At 36.5% G+C, this 20755-nt stretch overlaps 3 protein-coding genes across 4 annotated transcripts; 1 reads left to right on the forward strand and 2 right to left on the reverse strand.

Annotated features, from left to right (window-relative positions):
- Positions 1–2587: 2587 nt before the first annotated feature.
- Positions 2588–6900, forward strand: LOC110799564 (peroxisomal membrane protein 11C). Its single transcript, XM_022004836.2, has 8 exons — positions 2588–2773; positions 4629–4840; positions 5027–5101; positions 5189–5263; positions 5352–5432; positions 5549–5623; positions 5726–5899; positions 6679–6900. Exons 2-8 carry the CDS (start codon positions 4649–4651, stop codon positions 6712–6714), a joined length of 708 nt encoding a protein of 235 aa, XP_021860528.1. The 5' UTR covers positions 2588–2773; positions 4629–4648; the 3' UTR covers positions 6715–6900.
- Positions 6901–7306: 406 nt separating this feature from the next.
- LOC110799566 (uncharacterized acetyltransferase At3g50280) lies at positions 7307–9724 on the reverse strand. Its single transcript, XM_022004837.2, has 3 exons — positions 9560–9724; positions 8729–9224; positions 7307–8336 (listed from the first exon to the last, which is right to left on the reverse strand). The coding sequence occupies exons 2-3, from the start codon at positions 9194–9196 to the stop codon at positions 7446–7448; spliced, it is 1359 nt and encodes a 452-aa protein (XP_021860529.2). The 5' UTR covers positions 9197–9224; positions 9560–9724; the 3' UTR covers positions 7307–7445.
- Positions 9725–15293: 5569 nt separating this feature from the next.
- Positions 15294–20684, reverse strand: LOC110799563 (F-box protein At4g00755). Of its 2 annotated transcripts, XM_022004835.2 has the most exons (7): positions 20532–20684; positions 20022–20204; positions 17442–17855; positions 17196–17365; positions 16313–16431; positions 15624–15963; positions 15294–15512 (listed from the first exon to the last, which is right to left on the reverse strand). In XM_022004835.2, exons 2-6 carry the CDS (start codon positions 20146–20148, stop codon positions 15666–15668), a joined length of 1128 nt encoding a protein of 375 aa, XP_021860527.1. In that variant the 5' UTR covers positions 20149–20204; positions 20532–20684; the 3' UTR covers positions 15294–15512; positions 15624–15665. The 2 variants fall into 2 exon arrangements, with proteins under 2 accessions (XP_021860527.1, XP_021860526.1); XM_022004834.2 differs by having other exon boundaries at positions 15294–15963.
- Positions 20685–20755: the final 71 nt, after the last annotated feature.

Here is a 20755-nt window from a genome sequence, read left to right on the forward strand (position 1 = left end):
CTTTCTAGGCCCAACTAGAAAGAAAACCTCGACCCACTAGGAATTTCAACTTAAACTCTTTTCACTATAGGGCAACAACTCAGTTACAAACCTATAAGGAACTCGGGCATTACTTGAGTTCCTCTACGAACTCAAGTTCCCAATAGTTGTTCCTCAAACAACTACGCTCTCACTAACTTCCCTAAAAGTCTCTCTTGACTCTTTTGCTTCACTCAAAGCCTCTCTGCTTCTCTCTCATAGACTTCACTCAAAGCCTACTCAAATACAACCGGAACTCACTCAAGTTCCTACCCCATACACATCAGGAACTCACTCAAGTTCCTGCCCAAAACTTACACAAGAATTCACTCAAACCCTTGACAAATTACCCATTACAAGAGCTCACTCAACCCTTGAACAACTCTTAAAATATAGACATTTGATAATTGATTAAACTCTAATATGTAGAGAGTGAATAACTGTAAAGGAACTCGGAACTGACAGGAACTCGGAACTGCTGGAACTGACTGAAAAACGTGGAAAACAAATAAATTTTTCTATGAAATTATCCCACCTAAATCAGACCCTTTGGAATGACTGCAAGAGTCAGACGCTCTTGAATGAATGAGAAAGCTCTCCTTTTATAGAGGAAGAAACCTCAACCACTTTCTCCATAATCTTCTCCACTAACAACCACTAAGCCCTTCAATTTAGGCATGATCCCATGACTTTAGTAAGTAGAGAAAATCATGGAGTTAGGGCCAAGCATAATCAGGTTTTCCATGATCTCCTATTATTTCTCCACTTATGTAGTTTTTCCAAAACAACGTAAAACAATGATTTTAATTTTCTAAAACAAAACATTTTATATCTGATTTTAATAAAATAGAAAAATAAAGTTTATTAAAATAAAATAACTAACAATCAGATTTTATTTTACAAAAAGATTAATTCTTTTTTATTTATTAAAAATAAAATTTTAAACACATAATAACGCAAAAGATATTCAAAACAAATCCTAGATTAAATAGGACTTTATTAAAAACGAAATTTAAATAATAAATAAATAAATATATGATATTAAAATCAGAATCCTAACCTAGATAAGATTTTACAAAAATTATCTTTTATTTTAAAAATATAAATAAATAGAGTTTTACTAGGAGATAAATACTCAAAGTCAAAGGTAAATCCCTAACAACTAGGAGTTTTAAAAGCCACGTCATTGACACTTAAAATTACCTTAAGACTAGGAATATTAGAGGAAAATAAACTGACGTGATTTCTCATAAGTTCCGACAAGTTCCTTTTGGCACCGTGTTCCTTAATTATTCAAGTTTCTACATACTTACATGAATCCTAGAAAATAAACTCTTATTTTCTTCTTCATGCTTCATGATGCTCCAACTCAAGAGCCTCATGTTGATAGTTCCGCCTCTGGAACTTCTCCATGCTTGTTCCTACTCAGGAACTTTATACTCGTTGTTCCTCTTAGGTTCTGCTGAGGAACTGGTCTGTTTGTGTTCCTTTGAAGAACTCTGTTGCTGCTTGGATACTTGATTTATTGACTTGAACTCTTCATGTTTGTTTCTTCATCAAACCTATATTTGTTTAGTATACATATTGGAACTCAAACATAGGTTAGTCGTTTGCTAGTTATCATCAAAACCATAAAGTCGGTGATGACAACCAATACAAGCAAGATGAAGAAAACTAAACTAATAAACAAGTATGCAGTAGTTAAGGAAACAAACTCTAAGTCTAATGGTACACTTATATAATTAGACTTCTCTTCTGAAGTTCCTTTCACTTCTAGAGTTCCTTTCAGGAACTTCACTTCTTCTTGTATATATCTTCAGAATCTTCCAATTAAATGATCTGTATTAACCGTGATTACTTGTTCATGCACATCTAAACAATACAGACATTAGTTAGATAATCATCATTTGTTCATAATCATCAAAATACTATATTACTCAACAGTTCTATTACAAAAGATAGTTTGGTAAAATTGTAAAATGGATGGGATAGATTGTCTAACCGTATTACGAGTAACTTGTTAACTCTCGTCCGAATTTATTAAGTGGAATAAGAATTTGTTTGGTTTGGTATATAACGTTTCGTCGAAAATGATTTTTTCCTTTTCAATCATTTTACATTGTCTGGTTTGGTAAACGATGAACAAAAATTTCATAACTTCTTCAAAGGTGGAAAAACATTTTCTATTGGAAAGAAAGAGAAACCACTTTTCCTCCTTACCTTTCGCTTCCTTCTTCCCATCAATTTTCACCCATCTTCTATCATTTTCATTTTCCTAATAATTGTCTTGTAAAGAATCAAACAAAAGAAAACTAATTTGAAATTGTAATTCTCCTTGAAGAATATTTCCATAAAAATTATTTTTCACTGAAAACTTTTTACGCCAAACTAAATAGGTGCTAAGATGAACATGGCGGAGCCATCACAGCCATCCAATTGAAGTCAATAAGTAAGGGACGGCCGATATCAAGTCAATGTAGCTGTTGTATCCCATTTTAAGCAACCAAAAAAATCAAGCGAAAAGGATAAACTAAATCAAGAAAGAATTTTTCCCTTCAGAAAATACGAAAATTATCAAAATCCCAAATTTGTTGGGTAGTAAAAGGAGAACAGAGGACCAAACAAGCCCTTATCAATTTTAGCGTCCTTTATTTGATAATCTCTGAAAAAAATAAAATAAAGATAATTTATCTCCCGCGACTTGCAACAGGAGAGAGAAAACCATACATCACTTGCGATTTCCCAAGCTTTTCAGGTAATTTTCAGCTTTCTTCCCCTTTCGCCGATTAGATTACCCAGAACCCTAATTTATTGGCGTAATTAATTTTCCTTTTTCTATTACGTTTCTTTGTGGTAATTCAATAAGGGTATTAGCTTTAATTGAGGAATTCTCCTTAATTGATCAATTGTTAGTATTAATTCAAAAAGGTATTAGCTTTATCTTTTTTGAGGTGATTTTTGTTTTTATTGTTTGTTTTCCCGCTAGAATTATCTGATTCAGGGTTGATTCTTGTGGGGCTTTTTTCTATTTGAGGGAGGAGGGGTGTTTGGTTGTTGGTCAACTTTGGGGAGTGAGAAATATTGGTGATGGAAGTTCTGTTAGTATTCTGAAAGATCTTATTGATTTGTATCTGGGTTATCAATTTGTTGAGAATTCTGTTGTAAGTTGTAACTGGTGGGTTTGATCTCCTTTTTTATGCAATACTTTTTGAAAAATTTGAAGCTTTGAGGTGTAAAATTTGATGCGGGGCTAAAGAAATAGCAGGGATACCTTGATTTCTAGCTGAATTCAGCTTAAAACATTTCAGATATGGAGAAGTTGTTGATGTTCCCATGTGGGATTCTTATTGTTCTGAAAGCTTGATTGGTGTTTGTTAGGCTGAATGTTTTCTTGCTCTAGAGGTGGGGAAAGAACATGCTTTCGACGTTTAGGCTTATTTTGTTGGCTCCTTTAGTATGAATTCCTACCTTTCTGTAGTTAGAATGTTTAAATTGTAAAAGATGCAGTCTTTGTTGAGAGATTATAGAGACTTTGACTTTGATGGGGATCCTTGAGCATACCACTAATCAATGATTTAAGGTTCTTGTAAATGCTAATTACTTTGTTGGGAGTGATGTTCAGCTGTAAATTGCTTTCACGTCATTATGGTATTAGTGGAATGATTCAACGAACATAGTGTTAACCTTTATGGTTCTTATCAACTAGCAAGTCAATTTTTCTCAGGTGTAGTTGAGGCGCTCTGAGGCTATCAAAAACACAAAATTCTTTCTTTATTATGGTTGAAGTAATGCTTTATCATGGTAAAATTGTGGCTTATTTTCGTTATATGTGATTTTATCTAGTTACGGAAATATGCTTGTAGTTTCTTTTTCACTCCCCTCATACCTCACTTCCAGACTTTTATCACCCTAGTATGATGCATGCCGTTTTAAACATTTGCTAACATGTTGACATGCTCCTGGGCTAGTGACCGGTGCCTTCAGACAATTCAATATTATCAAGAGTGTTTAGTTGTTTTCAAATAGAGCATTTGAGGATAGTATACACCAAACTTAGACACTCCATCCATTTAGAAATAGTATGCCACATTGGACTTTGGAGTTTGTATGCACTACCTTTGATTTTCATTTTTCAAATATATACATGGAGTTATAGTGGGAAACAAATCTTGTTAGGTATAACCCTAAAAATAGTTGTACAAATTTTGAATTACTCATATCATAGATGTTACTAATACCATAGTAGTAGAAAATGTTGGTCAAATGCGAGAAGGTTATTTTTTGGCTTGATTTAAAGTGGAGCTTGTGTTTTTTTGTCACCCATAATATTTGGTTCTTATTAGTGCATTATATAGGTAGGGATGTGGTCTATTTGCCCGAATATTTTCTGTTATAGGGAGTCCTTAATGTGGTATGAAAATGCATGTCAGGCTATTCTGTTGGTTACCACTTTAAATTCTGTTTATCTTTTGTGTCATGTTAATAATTCTTAGTTTCTTAATTTTGGTTGTTTGACGTTCTTAAACCTTGCTGTTTGAGTTGGGAATTTGGGATGGGATCAGTGTGGTATTATGACATAAGTTTAATTATGATGATGATCAAATTTGTAGGCCAGTACAGAAGATAAAATATGAGTGCACTAGACGTTCCCAGGGCAGAACTTGCCCTTGTAGTGCTGTATCTGAATAAAGCAGAAGCCAGGGACAAGATATGCAGGGCAATCCAGTATGGTTCAAAGTTCTTGAGTGATGGACAGCCAGGTACAGCACAAAATGTTGATAAATCCACCAGCCTGGCAAGAAAAGTGTTCCGTCTCTTCAAGGTTGGGCTCAAAAATTATCTTTTGATCGTAAAATAAATATGATTGTGTGACTTATCTGTATATAACCGCAATATAAGGTTATTGTCTGGTTTTGGGGTGGATTTTATCCCATTATGGTTTTCTCTCTGATCACGACACCAAGACGTTTCAAGTTGAAGCTGACATGTGCTGACTTTTACACTGCAGTTTGTTAATGATTTGCATGGTCTGATAAGCCCAATTCCTGCTGGAACTCCTCTTCCCTTGTCTCTACTTGGAAAGGTATTCAAGCTCATTGATTTCATGCTTTTACTGGATAACAAACGTCGTTTCTGAGATATTTAATAACCTTTTATTTTCTTCTTCCAGTCTAAAAATGCACTACTATCCACTTTTTTGTTCCTTGATCAATTTGTTTGGCTTGGTAGAAGTGGCATCTATAAGGTACGGATTACTTTCCTTTCTCTTTTCTGTTGGTTCAGCACGGTTCGTATGATTCATACTTGATGGAAACTCAATTTTTGATTGATAGAACAAGGAGAAAACTGACCTGATTGCCAAGATATCTCTTTACTGTTGGATGAGTTCCTCTGTTTGTACTTCTTTGGTTGAGGTTTGTTATTTTCCAAGTTCTAATCCTTTTCATTTTAGTTTCTGTAATTTGGGAAGGCTTTCTGAATCTAAAGGTTCTATGTGATTATGTTATAATAACGTTACATCAAATCTCAGATTGGGGAACTTGGTAGGCTTTCTGTCTCAATGAAGAAGTTGGAGAAGGAGCTCAAGGGTAGTGAGAAACATGAAGTAAGTGTTTATTTTGAGATACCTCACGGACTACGAATAATCTTTGAATTTCTTCTAATAAGTTAGCATTTCTGACTGCGTTGGGCATGTGTGTGAATGCAGAATGAGCAATATCGAGCTAAGTCCCAGAACTATAATGACAGGTCCTTGGCCTTAATTAAAGCCGCCATGGATATAGTTGTGGCTGCTGGACTTCTCCAATTGGCACCCAAGAAAATCAATCCTCGCGTGACTGGTGCCTTTGGTTTTGCTACATCTCTCATTTCTTGCTACCAGGTGCGTCCATATTGTGTCATTGTGTGCTCTATCTGTTTCCTTGGTTAGACATACTGCCATCTCAAGTTAGAACAATTTCTGCTTTGCATTTGGAAATCATCCTCTGCTTCCAATCTGTTGCTACAATGTACCAGCATTTTAAAACAGGGCTTCACTTTTCGTCATATAGCTTGAATTTGACACCTTGAACAGTTAACCTTTCCAATCTCCATGCTTTCACCATTAGCTGGTCAAGCCGTTTTTCTGGAAATCCGTGCCATCATTATTTGTTTGAAATGCTAAACCATGTCCAATATGAGACCAGTTTACATTCTTTTATTTAAGAAACGAAAGTTCTGTGCTGTGAGCAATGGAGTTTCCTCAAGGGTAGAGGATTAGAGACCCAAATATTCGACTGGTTCCATGAGATTTTTTTTAAAAAAGAGAGAGTTTGGTAAGGTTACAAACAAATCCCTTTTAAATGCATAAAACCTTGGTCATAACCCCCTCCCTCTCCCCTAATGAGAGATGAGTTTAGGCATATACGGAGTATGCAATATAAAGCTCCTCGAAAGTGACCTATACTTGGAGAAAAGTGGAAGTATACAAAATTCTTGATTTGACCAGTTCTTGATACCTTGAAGTTTCATACTTTCATGTGTGCTAACCGAGGGAGTAATTTTATGAATCACCAGCATCTTCAGTATCAGTATATGACTCTGGGCAACTGTGACATTGTAGTTCATAATCACTACTTAGCTAGATTTGGTTTTAATACTTATTTGCCATATTTGATGCAGCTACTTCCTTCACGGCCAAAGTCCAAGACGTCTTAAAATCAGGAATCCACGTCAGGATTTAAAGGATTACAGAAGCAAAGATCCATGTCTATGTATGCTTGGGCGAATCTAGATTTCTAGTAGGGTGACATTCATTTAATTAAGAACCACTGCTGTATTTCGTTCTTGCAAGTTCGTCCTTACAGTTCACAATAGCTATGATATGTTTGTTAATTTTGTTTAGCCAAGATAGCAATGTTACATCTTTGTGTTTTAAATTACATATAGGCAATAAGTTTTCCATGAACCCAGCAATTAAAGTGGAGAAAAAGAAGCTGATCCATCATTGAATGGTATACATGAAATGATCATAATTTTATTAATCTCGTAACTAAGGATGATATAAGCTGGAGCTAATCTAAAGACCTAATCTGGATTTCACAATAACCCCCATCCTTACCCTGAAAAGGAAAAAGTAAATTTAGTCGCCATGATGTATAATGAATATTGTACAACGGAGTAACTCAAGATGTTTAAAAGTTACACTTGTATAGGTAAAAGCTATCTATTTTTTAGTGATGAATTTTTTATTTTAATAAAATATATTTCTTTAAAATCACTAATAATGTATAAAATTAATCATTTAACCATTTAAAATATTTATCTATCAACTTTTTATTTTATTATATAAAAGTTAATTAAAATATATTAAAAGTTACAAAAAAAATTAGATAAAAGTTATATTTGTGTACAATAAATTTATTATGCACGCAAAACCTTTTGATCAGCTAAACATGTATACTATAGCTCCTGAACTCATCATCTGATTCAAGAGCAGTCATGACATCAGGTGGTAGACATATTTCTAAAGCTATGCTTCGTCTCCCTTCACTTCCTGGATATGTAGTCACTTTACCAGGAAACTTGTTAGCATACCCACTGCGAACCACCACCGGTTTACCAACTCCGAAATCATTCCCGAACATATCAAATCTCGGTGAGCTACCAATCACGGTGCTGTTTGGCTCGAAGAAAGCATCAATCTGATATACAAAAGGAGACTTCATCCATGCTTCAAACACACTCTTCACTGTTTTATCAGTCAGCTCCATTACTGCTTTCTGCAGCAATTCAGCCACCCATCCTAAACTATGTTCGTTGACTTGATCAGCTGTAGCGGTAGCTTTAGCCACCCAAATGGAATTCCCAAAATAACCCTGTGGCAACTGAGGGTCTATCCTCTGCCTCAGGTTAGCATCCATGGTGCAGGTAATCTTTTCATCACCAGATAAACAGCGTACCCTGGTAATAGACTTCCAGACTAGTGCAGACAATGCTTGCAATGACGAGATCTCTTTATCCGTATCCTCAACGTCTATATTTGCCTTCATCTTGAGCTTTGATATAGATTCTGACGAGAAATGGAAGATTCTTTCTCTTAATTGAGGTACCTCATATCTGCTTATGAATTCATCAGTATGTGTGAAGGGAAGGGTAACCCGTGGACCATATCCTTCAGGAAACCATCGTTTATGAATTGGTAGCTTCGATTTTGAGTTAGGATTGTGTTGCATATGTATTTCTGACCATATGTTCCAGAAATTCCAGTAAGAAGTTCCATCTGCTACTGAATGATTCATTGAACAGCCTATGAAAATCCCATCTACAAGCTCTGTTACCTACAGTCCAGGCAAAAAGTTTTTAAGATGGTGCATACATTTTATATAAATGCTGGCAAAATTGTCAAAAAGTACATTGTTTTTAGGACAGTTTGTGAACTACCTTATTGGTTTGATTTTGTTAAAATGTAACTTGAATTAAAAAGTTGTATAAAATGAGATCTTTGGCCAGAACGTTGATTGTTTGGCCGGAATGTTGGCCAAAGGTCCCATTTTTAAAACACTGTTTTAATTCAAGGTATTTTTTAACAAAATCAAACCAATAAGGGATTAGTTCACAAATTGACCTAAAAACAAGGTACTTTTTGATAATTTTTACCTTAAATGCAGATAAAACATCCCAACTTTCACCTTAGAAAAATCTCCTGATGAATCCTGAACTGGTGATTTACCTGAACAGATAACAAAGGCCTAGTATGCCCATCATGGTTGACAGACTTATGGTGATCGAAGAACGATTTCACTACTACAGGCACGTCAATAGGAGACAGAATATCATGGATGGTCATATTTAGAGTTGCATGAATAAATCTAGCACCAGGACCTTTTTCGCAATCGATAAAGATGAAGCTAGAATGCTGATGTTCATCTATCTGAGTGGCAAGCTGGCCTGCCAATGGATAAAAGTGGACAAGAGTACGAGTTAGAGAATCCTTGAGCTTTTCTAGGAAAGTCTGAATGCTGAAATCTTGATCTGTTGCTGAAGATTTGGTGAAAAGAAGTCCCTTTTGAATGTAGTGAGCTGAGAGCATGGCTAGATCACCAGGTGACAAATAGTAAGGCTGTTTCGAATAATCGTCGTTGAGTTTTGGCTTGATGAAGCATTCTGAAACATGTTTGACGATTGGGGAATTCGACATTGGAAATTGAAATTGTGTTTCACTGCAGCTGCAATTCACCATAAAAATTCAAAGATGACATATTAATTCACAATCAATTCACAGTTTCAGACTAACATAACAGATCACCCAGAAATAAGGCACAAGATCAACCATTCAACAAAGTCTATAATTAGTTCATCAACATCTTAATCCAGTAATTGAACCAACTTAAAACACTACCGAAGAACGCGTCCTTTTATATTAGCTCATACTATAGCTTAACAAACAAATTGAACCCAGCAATTCACTCCAGGCATATTTCTTAAACAAGTTTACACTTCAAACCGATTATCCCTATTATTTTTTTTAACAAATTACAGAAATGGAGGAGAGAGAAAGTACCGGTGGATCTCACTCTCCGGCTTCCGATTGCTATAATCTCACTTTGATGTCACCGACTTGCTGTTTCTTCAGCCGTTTTTTTTCTCTCGTTTTTTTTAGAATGCTTATATGAAAATGGGTGAGAATTGCATCGGGTGGAGTATCACCCGGCATCAATCTGCTCCACCGGGTTCATCCGTTACCCGTTTACTCATTACCCACATACCGTTCATCTATCACTCGGGGTGAATCAGGTGATATTTTGGATAAAAACTATTAACCATCAAAAAATCATCACCTAATAATATAAAACATAATTAATTAAAAAAAACCCTTATATATACCTACATTTACTTCCGAAATAGGAGTATATAATTACACCTCATCACGCATAACTTATAACAAAAAAAAAAAAAAAAAACCACTAACTTTAATAAATAATGGATTTACCAACACCTTTTTATGTTTAAAATATAAACATAAATAATATATACTCCGTATATAAATTAAATGGGTGACGCCGTGACGAGTCGGGGGATAAACAAGTGATAAAAAAACATCGATCACCCGCATCGACCACCGCTTCACCCATCACCCGTTTTTCATTCATTTAATTCGGATATTCAACCGTTTAACTAGAGAGGGTGACCGATTTATTGGACCATTCACTGGATATTTCCATCCCTAATTGTGAGTAGTGCCTAATTCTTTAAGGAGAGATATTTGCTTAACACATCAACGACAAAAGTCCCTCGGCCCTGGTTACGTTAAAATTAATTTTGGTGGTTCTGTTCGTAATAACTATGGATAGTCTGTGCAGTAATATTGTTAGTCGCATGCAGGACCGGTCCTGACATTTAGTGGGCTCTAGGCAAAAAAATAATTATGGGCCCCTATATATAAATATAAATTTTAAATTTTAAATCTACATGACAAATAAGTTCATTAAAATAATACGCTAATTATACTTTTACGATATGTATTTTGTTACAAAGTACAAACTTTGTAGAGAGAGATAAATCAGATGCATTTAAATTTTCTTTCATCTTATTTCTATGATGTCGTTAAAAGAAAAATGAGATTTTATGTCCTTTATATACATTTCACGAAGAGTTGAATGTGTAAAGGAAACTGATCATAGATTATGCAAGAAGACTGTGACACATTAATCTTTATGGAACAAGATTCTTAACATAAGCAAGTTTCATAAATGTTAATATTTCTAAAAATAAATTGAACAATTTTATTAGATCTTGATTTTGTTGAATTAAAGATGTCAAGCAACTCAAGAAAATTACAGTACATAAAACTAGGAAGTAGGAATGAAAAGACTTAATTTGTTAAACATATATAGAAAAGGAAAAAAAAAGAATTAATTTTAGAAACAAATACGCCCATAGTTAGTTAAAATAGGAAAAAAGAGAAAAATACAAAGGGAGATGCCTTAGTTAAAAAAACAAAGCGAATGAATGAAAGCCGCAGGGTTCGAACCTGCATGTACTGAGAACAACTAGGCGCTGGTTACCACTGAGCTAGAGTTTTGAGAGAATATTATCTTAACTTTTGTGTACTTTTCCTTTACAGAAAAATAAAATAAAACTCAACGCCAAAGTACTTCTAGATGCCCTCTATCTAGAAAACCATAGTATTTTTTTTTAGCAAAAACACCCTAAACACAACATTAACCCAACCAGCCGCATAAGTTTTAGCACTTAGAAAGAATCTGCCGTCTGCGTCCATTCTTGAGAAAAAATTTCCTCCCAAGTCAAGATCCAAATCCTTAGGCTCATTTGATTTTTCAGAATCCTCTCCTTAATTTTTATAAAGACTTTGTTTATGTGAAGTATTGTCGATTATAAAGGTCCACTATTATCCAACTCTCCGACGTTTCTCTGGTAACATGCTCTCCGTTCAAGTCTCGTCCGTCGAAGAATTTTTCCCTAGCCAGGCATTTCCTCTTTTAGAACTTTGAGATTTTTTTTCCTGACAGCATAGAAAGATAATCAATTAAATAAAGCTATTCCCTTTTCCTAAATTTCTGGTTAGATTACGGGCTATATCAACGACCACACAACATTGAAATATAAATAACAAACAATTACTAACTTGAGCAATACATGCTCTTACAAGCTGCTTGATTAGAAGACAACTAACATTTGCGGTAAGTATCACTTTAGAGGGACCTTGGTAGTTGGACGAACTCACTGTTGAAACTGGAACTTGCAACGTGTAAAAATAAACTTTACATGTCCTTGCTTTTGCTTCTTCATGAGGTTGGTGGTGGAACATCAGGGCAAGATTAACACAAACAAACGAGACCAATCTGATGATGGAAAATGTGGAAGAAGAGAATTGGTAAGCAAGTCACTTAACTTGCTAACAGAGCAATCCCAATGACCTGAAGTCACAAACAAATGGGATTCTTGGCTCAAGATCAAATCAAGAGTCACTTTTCTTAGTGACTCAGTACCCTCACGAGAGGGTACACGCAGAAGCTCCTCACATCGAGAGCAAGCGACCAAGTGCAGAGAGCTATGAACCCCGAACCCATTTAGTTAGGGAGCCTCCTTCGGAATGAGTTTTTTAACGCAACAATTTCCATCATTGCTGAGCTATAACTAGAAGTAACCAGAGGCCTCCGGTTACCAAAATCAGAGACCTCAAACTGCATCTCCTTTCCACACAGACAAACAACCATTTTGATGTTGATTAGAGGACCTTGTAAGAAAGACCCACATATTCTTCTTCCATCTTCTAAGGTCTTAGAGTACTACCATTGAAGGTACTCCTGTTTGCAAGAATGGAATCAAACTTCACCCGAGTGAAAATTCTCATCACAAAGCCTACGACCTAAGCATTGACACCCGTCATCTACCCTCCTTTGACATGAACAAACCCACAACTGAATCGAAACAAACCAAGCCTGGTCATCCCAACCTTGACTCAAGTACATACATCCATATCAAAAAAACTTACACAAGGAGTCCCCTTTACCCAAAAAAGGAATCGAATACCGAAATGAGCTCGAAATTATTTCGAGGAGGAGGACAATCAACAACATAATTAAATGGACATGACTAAGAAAGGAACAAATTGAAACTACTAAGGACTACTAAGAAAACAAGAGAAGGAGAAGAGTATTACCCACCCAACAAACAGAACCTAAAATCGCAGCTCAAGCACCTATTGAAGGAGTTTTTGGGATCTAGTTGAGGGATTTTTATTTCCTTCTTCTGTTTCTTCTCTACTAGCTTGGACTGATGATGGAGGCTTGCCGGCAAGCTAATCTTGGATACCAACGAGTCTCGAGCAGGGTTCTTTTTTTTTCTCGTGGTGGCTGGGGCTCTTTTTAGAGAGAGAGAATATTAGGGTTTTTCCCCCTACTTTCATGAATGCTGCTATTGTGAGAACTTTTAGATTGTTTTTCAATTTGTATAGATCGAGCCACTTGCTTGATACCTATCAAGTGAACGTAATCATAGAATTGTAAAAAGGTTCCTAATCCAGGTTATTAAAAGGATGGACAATTAATGACTAAAGAAGAATAGCTTGTAATTGGTTCATAGTGCTATTTATTGGACTAGAAGGACATTGGAAGTCATGAATCATTTGTATAGATACTAAGTTATAGCGCACTTGGCCAACACGGGCGTTGCAATTGGCCAAAGCGCACTCACCATCACACCACAACCCGCAGGCGAGCAACACACAAGCAAGGACACGCCCACGACAATCCCACAAGGCTATGCGCGCAAGGGGCGCTGCGGGCCAAGCATTGCTTGGCACGCCATCTTACAAACCAAGTCTTAGGCGTGCGTCTGTGTGCGATCCGACCACTAGGAGTTTACGAATCCTAGTTAGCCAAATTTGATGTTTTAATAGTCTTATTCAACCATGAAGCTTCAAATCTAGAGCTTTAATTGCTGAATTTGACTATTTAAAGCTAAGATTATTGATAAGAAAAGGTAATTAATTTGTAGTCTTGATTGTTTTTTCAAAATTTTAGGGTTATGTGTTGGTGAGGGTGGACTTTCACGGTGAGGTGGAGTTTTTGTGGTGGTGCAGATAAGTTTTAAGGGTGGGTGGGATGGCTTTTTCTGGTGGGTTTTTACTGGTGGTTGGATGAGGGTCAGTGGTAGTGGATAGAAGTCCGGGTGGATAAAGGGTATTCCTAGTGAAAGAGGGATGGTTTCATATAGGATCTCAGGTGGTTTTGTAGTGGTGGGGTGGTTACGGGTGGTTGTGGGTATGATCCATAAGGTTTTCGGCAAGGGAGGGTAGTGGTAGGTTGGTTTCATGATAGTTGGTGCTAGGCGTTGGTGCTTAAAGGCGGGTCTGACCAACGGTGTTGGTGGTTTTGGTGGTCAGTATCAATGGTGATGATGTGGTTCTGGTGGTGTTTACAAGTGACACTATTAGTCGAGGTTGGTTAATGGTGGTCAACGTTTTTGGAATTTTTGAGGAAAAAAGAGTGGATATACCTGAGGGGGTTAGGGAATCAACATAAAAGACTTTAGGGTGAATTGAAAAAAGGAAGATAGTAAAAGAAATGACAAATTAGGACCAACAAACATCTAAGGAAAACATATAAGTTCATCTGTTACACTTACATGAATACCTGACCAAACGCCCCTTAGTAGTTTCTTTGATTCTATTGTTTGGCCTCACCTAAAAGGGTTGAAAAAGTTATTGCCCGTCACCTTTTTAAGCTAGAGTCATTTAGCATAGAACAAGTTTGGGAGAATCATTGCACTGTAGAAACCTCTCCTATCTACTCTTTATCCCTTGTTTAATATTCTATCTTAATTTTTCCCTAAAAAAAAATTAATAATTAGAACCTTGGGACTTTATTAGCCCATATTATTATTATTTTTTTATTTCTGATAATGCGTTGCACTTCTTGCATAAAATATAGAATTAATTTTCAACTAGTTTACATTAGGGCTCTTGGAGTGACTATCCAAATATCTCTCCAACAAGAACTATCTCTTAGTCAACATTGAGACTCTTAGAGCATGTACATTGGGGCTCTCGGAGTGGCTCTCCAAGTAGCTCTCCAACAAGAATTATCTCTTGGCCAACTTTGGGGCTCTTGAGTGGTTCTTGAGGGGCTCTTGAGTAGCTCTTCATGGAGAGCTACTTCAAGGTAGCTCTTGCACAAGAGCTCTTCAAGAGTCGATTCTTGTTGAAAAGTGAGGAGTAACTTTGAAAATTGGATAGTAACTTTGGTTAAAAACACAATTAATTGTGAACCACCAAATGGTAAAAATGATAATGGAGAGCTCATTTGAGTAACCAACCAATGTTGGGTGTTTTTTACAATGAATTCTTGAATGTGTATTGTAGAGAGATAGTGGGAGAGAGAGAGAGAGGAGAGTCCTCCAAGAGCTCTTTTGAAGAGCCAACCAATGTACATGCTCTTAAGGGGTTCTTGAGTAGCTCTTCATGGAGAGCTACTTTGAAGTTGATTTTTATTGAAAAGCGGGAATTAACTTTGAAAAGCGAGAAGTAACTCTGAAAAGTAGATAGTAACTTTGATTATTAATTATGGATCACCAAATGGTCAAAAAAATATTAGATAGCTCACTTGAAGAACCAACCAATGTTTAGTATTTTTAGGAATGAATTCTTGAGCATGTCTTGCAGAGAGATAGTGATAGAGAAAGAATGGAGAGCCCTCCAAGAGCTTTTTTGAAGAGTCAACAAATATACTTAGTATGGGCAACGACACGACTTTTAAAAAGAACCACATCACTTTTAAGTTTGAACCAAAAATTGCATTGAAATTTGCAAGTAGCATCTTGCCGGCATCACCGATTGTAAGACATAACAGGTTTCATGACAGTATCAACGACAACAAGTTCATAGCACATCAACCAAGGTCGATCTCTCAATCCTTGATTAATAAACCACCGACTTTTCGCACTTGCTAAGAGTTATTTACAGAGCAAAACACCAGTCTCAAGCCCTCCACCTAGAGGAAACATTGACAACGCTTATTAACTAATGAAACAAGACCAATTACTGGCGAAAAGTCTTACTTGTTTCACAAGGTTCATTCACCCAACGACTTTAAAAAACATACATGGTCGCTAGATGCACGGGCTGAATTGGGACCCTTGAAAAACTACAAAGCAAACTCCTCAGGCATCTCGTCCTCTGAATCGTGTTGCTCATCGTCTGAATCATAAACCTCAACCCCCAGAGTTCCCCGTAACATGTTTAGAATCTGCTCCCAACCTCTAACATGTCTTTGCACCATCTCTGGTGTTACACTTATTTCATCAGACTCCTCGTTGCCGTTATGAGGAGAAGAAAACTGAGCATGAGGGTTGTACGTCAGTGTAAATCTTCCATTTGGGTCAAGAGATTCAACCCCAAACACAGGGAACAAAGAACGCCCCATAACTTGAACGTGTGCCACACTGTAAAAAGCATGACAAACTGAAATTAGCTGCAGGATACACTAAAACGGAAGTCAGGGTAGAATCCCAATAACACAATTCTTGAAATATCGCCAAAGAAATGGGGAATACCAACAACCAAAAAAAAGCAACATAACAATAAAACATACTACTGTGGAAAATCATACTACGTACAAGAAAAGATACCAGCAAAAACCAAAGTCTGCTTAAACTTTCAATACCACCTAAATTAATGAGTAATTACACCTAAATCAAATTAGCACTTCGTTAGCCAGCTAAAAACAAAATAAGTCATCAGTCAATAAATAAATTGAATCATTAGACCACTTGACTTAGTTCCAGAACTCACCATATGTAAAATAGGCCATCCATTTCTTGCCTCTGAACTCTACCTAGAAGCTCTATCTGTAGATATCCCCCAAAGCAAAGGATAGGCTCTGGAAGCTTGAAATTTTGTACTCGATTCTCCTGTTCCAAGAACTATGTTAATGAACAAAATCCCTAAAACCCAAATTAAAGCACATAAATGTTTCAGCAATAATAACACTGTTCTTTCCTATCCCTCTTTCTGTCCATTTTGAAAAATTTCGTTCTTTGTTTATTTTTTCTGAGTGAGTGAATTACAAGCTACTCTATGGTAGTGAAGTACTGATATCCGTGTCATTCAACAAAAAGTCAAGTCAAAAACCCTTCACACAGCAGTGAATGAGTTTACACTTCACAGGAAAAAACAGTAGAATCCAATAATCATCATCAAGTAACCTCCCCACTCCCCCTTTCCTTACGGAGAAGTGAATTCCAACTTATATATTCTTTTCCTTTCAACTACTCCTAAAACATAAAACAGTTTCACTTGCACCAAGTTGGCAATTTCCATATCTACTTGCCCCAAAAGAAACAAGACCTTCTGGGTAGTGAAGAGAAAAGAACTACCACCACTCCCAGTTTGCTAAACATTACCAAGTATACAGGAAGTGAAACTTCATTTCGACCACTATATTATAATGCATGTAGCAACTTCTAAGTCACTATGATATAGTCGAACAAAGCAACAAACAGAAGCCAAACCCATAAAGATCCATGTCTCAAACTCTTGCATAAAAGAGCCAAAAGGTATTTTGGAGTAAATATCTTGAGTTAATGTATCTTCTATGTCTACTCTCATAAGTCATAACAGTAGAGATAATTTCAAAGACGATTCAGCAACAGCATATTCCTAGGGTGCCACTGACCTGCGCCATTGGAAATTCTGGAGATGTGTAAGTCCAAACAAACTTCTCCTCAGCACATTCTTGACCTTCATGAACAATATCTTCCTCATCACCCTCGGGCAATATTCTGTGACCCATGCGGAAACGCACTGCTTTTGCAGAATATATAGGTGAATTTGATTGGAAAAAGGCTGCATGAACAAGAAGAACACACTTAGTGGGACTTCTTAACGAAGAGATTGCAAGTGGGAAAGCAAGGATCATCACCTTGAAAAGGATGAACATTCATTTCAGTAATTATACACAAATCAGAAATTAACTTATAAGTCAGTCTCTCGGGCACTTCAGGGTTACTTTGTCCTGAGCTCGACCAGTATGAAGCTCTACGTCCAATTCGGTCCCTGGATACCAGAGTGTTATGAACACCTTCTTCCGGATAATTATCTGTGCTGGTAGCACTAATGGCATCTGAGAGACATTCACCCACCTCTGAGGATGTAAGACCTCGAGCTAAAGCGACAAACGCTCTGTGCTCCTTTTTCAAATGCTCCAGCTCAACAAAACTGCTGGAACCAACATCTGAATTCTCTTGTTTGTTGCTTATATCAACCACACGATCAATGCCAGATAACTGAGGAAACAGTCTTAGGCACAAGTGCTTGCATATACCATTTGTTATCACTGCCAATAATTACAAACTATCGTTAGACACTTAGAATTATAGGTTCCTACCATGATCCTCCATCTATAGAGGAAACACATTTCCACAATTCCATCTTCATATGTATTGTATTCAGGAGTACACAACACAGAATATTAGTTGGAAAATCAAGCTGATTATAGTCCATATGAATAAGACATAAGCAACATGTGAAAAACATTAAATGAGAATTATTGGATGGGAATATCTTGAAAGAGAAGCAAATTCAGAAACAGACCATGGTTGCCTTATTTGTAGTATGTCCAATTGCCAATGTAGTAAGAATATGCAATGTTTAAGGAAGTATGCCATTCAAGGTGTTGTTACTTGTTAGTAAAACATCACTACGACGCTTTCCTAGGGATGCAGTAGTCTATAGTTTTTCGCCTTCCTTTGCACTGTTTCAGAGAGATTAAGCCAAACCCTTGTGTACATTTCCCGTAATTCATACAATCTCAAACACACTATTAGTGTAACCCACTTCAACCAATCTTTAATGAATGCATATTAGATATATTGCTCGCTGATCAAGGATTAGACACCAGCTCATAGCTAGAGGCCTAGACCTAACCTCAAGCCTAGTTTGAGTATCTATAACCTATAAAGATTATTTCAATTAAAAGTCCTAAAATTTCTAATTGCATCGTATGATCCTCGGATGAAAAGCAGGGGCGGTCTGTTGCTGATCATAATGCCAAGAACAACCTCCTACATTACCCCTGTATGTTGCTTTCAAGTACACCTTGATCTTACTTAACCAAAGTAAGCTATCTACTTTATCCAAGCGTGGATTCATGTCTAGATCCGTGACCAGCATATGGACACTGAATATTTGACCAAGTTCTCAAGAACAGAACAGGCAAACATCCATCCAACGTAGATATCGCATAGAATCAAACATATCTTCAATCTCTCTCCTCAACTATCCACGTTATCATCATCATTATCCCATTGCCTCCAAAGAGTCTCCCGCAACAAGCGGAGTAAGGGGGATCGAACGTACGCAACCTTATCCCTGAAATTGTAGAGTGGTTGTTTCCGTTGACCCATAAGCGATAACAGGAAGACCATATTATACTTCATGGAAAGGAAGCAAAGAGGTTTTGAGAGCAATTTTGATTTGGTCCATCCTTCAATAATCCATGGAAATAAAATTTCTCACATCTAAAGTACCCCATAAATTTTGGATCCAAAAATGAGCCATTAACCCTATGTAGTTAAATTAATCATCCCCAAGTACCAGAACTGGATATTCAATGTTCCAAGTCTCCAACTGTCCGACATAATCATGACAAACGGCACATAATTAATGACCCAAAGCAAGCAAAATTTTCATAGAATAGTCAAGATTGACACTAGTATCAATTGAGAGAAGGAAGATTATATCAAGGATAAAATGTTGGAAAGAGGGTAATTTTTGGAAAGTGAAGTAAACTACAATGTATTACATAAAAAGTTGTTGAAAAGGTAGTAAATTATCACAATGGAGGCATGGAGCTGATGATTGATTCCCCTGCCCCTCCTAAAATAATAATTTACTCATGTGGGCAACATGTTTCTCCACCAAGTTCTTACAACCACCACCACCACCAACTCATTATTTTAGCCAAATGGATTCTTTTACCCTCATTCTAGTCATTCTGAACATGGCCCTAACCTCCTACAAAAGCATGATACCCATGCAAATTACAATACAAAACATTGAGGCATTGAGCAACAACAAAAATTGCAAATAGGAAAAAAGTGGCTTACAATCCATAGAAATTATGGCAATAAAGTCACATAAAAACCCAGAATGAATACTAAAAACTATTTTTTAAGGTAAGGTAGACCCTGACCTGACCTCAACCCTCGTGGTTTTTTGGTCGAGTATTTGCAAGCCGGACACTTAGGATTAGGGGGATAAAAACCCAGATTTATATGAAGAACTTCACAAAGCGACATTACACCTCTTTAGGATACACTATAACATACTCCACATTTAGTAAAATTTTAAAATGCCAAGAATTTAACAAAAAAACAAAAGCACCATAACACTTCCAAATAGATTGAAGACACATCAAAGAAGCACGGCATACAATCTACATACTGAGTAACTACCACTCTACCAGAGCCAATATTTGGAATGAAATCATCTAAATGCTTACCAAAATCACGCCATAACCTCGACACGGAACTAGCACGAACAATATCAGCAGGATCATCCAAACCCATAAGAATCTTACTCGAAACATCAGGATCCAGGGAATCTAAAAAATCCCAACGGAATTCCATCACTAAATATCGGAGCACTCGGAGCAAAACTCCGAGTTCTTCTCAGCTTCCAAAACCTAATTTCCATAATCATAATCGCATAGTTAGAGCACATTACAATCACAATTCGACGAGCTCGAATTATAAAACATCAACCAATAATAAGCAGGTTAACACATTGACTATTAATCGAATAGATTGAAAAAGACCTCACTTTGACCGCATAAATTCAGAGACAAAGAATCAAAGTAAGTTGAAAATTCAACAATTGAATTTCGTTGTAAAACTGGAAAAAAGCTAAAATTGAATTAATTGAGCGACTATATGGATAACGAGAAGGAAGGTATGCGCACAATTGAATAAAAACAAGGTGGAGGAGTGCGATACAGAAATCAAAGGAGTACCTTTTGGTCACCGACAGGGAAGGAATTCGGAGCAAAAAACCCTAGGAGAGAGAAAAACGAAAGATGATGATCGCGCCTTCCCTTTCGTTCTTGTCCCAGTAGTACCAGTTTAGATAGATAAACTTGAAGGTAACGTTTGCGCAAGATATACACTTGTTTTTTTTAAAAAAAAAAAAAAATAAATAAAATTAGTGCATTCATTAATCAATAAAATTGTCATGAGT

This window comes from Spinacia oleracea, chromosome 2 (genome assembly GCF_020520425.1).
Source record: "Spinacia oleracea cultivar Varoflay chromosome 2, BTI_SOV_V1, whole genome shotgun sequence".
Classification (NCBI taxonomy): domain Eukaryota; kingdom Viridiplantae; phylum Streptophyta; class Magnoliopsida; order Caryophyllales; family Amaranthaceae; genus Spinacia; species Spinacia oleracea.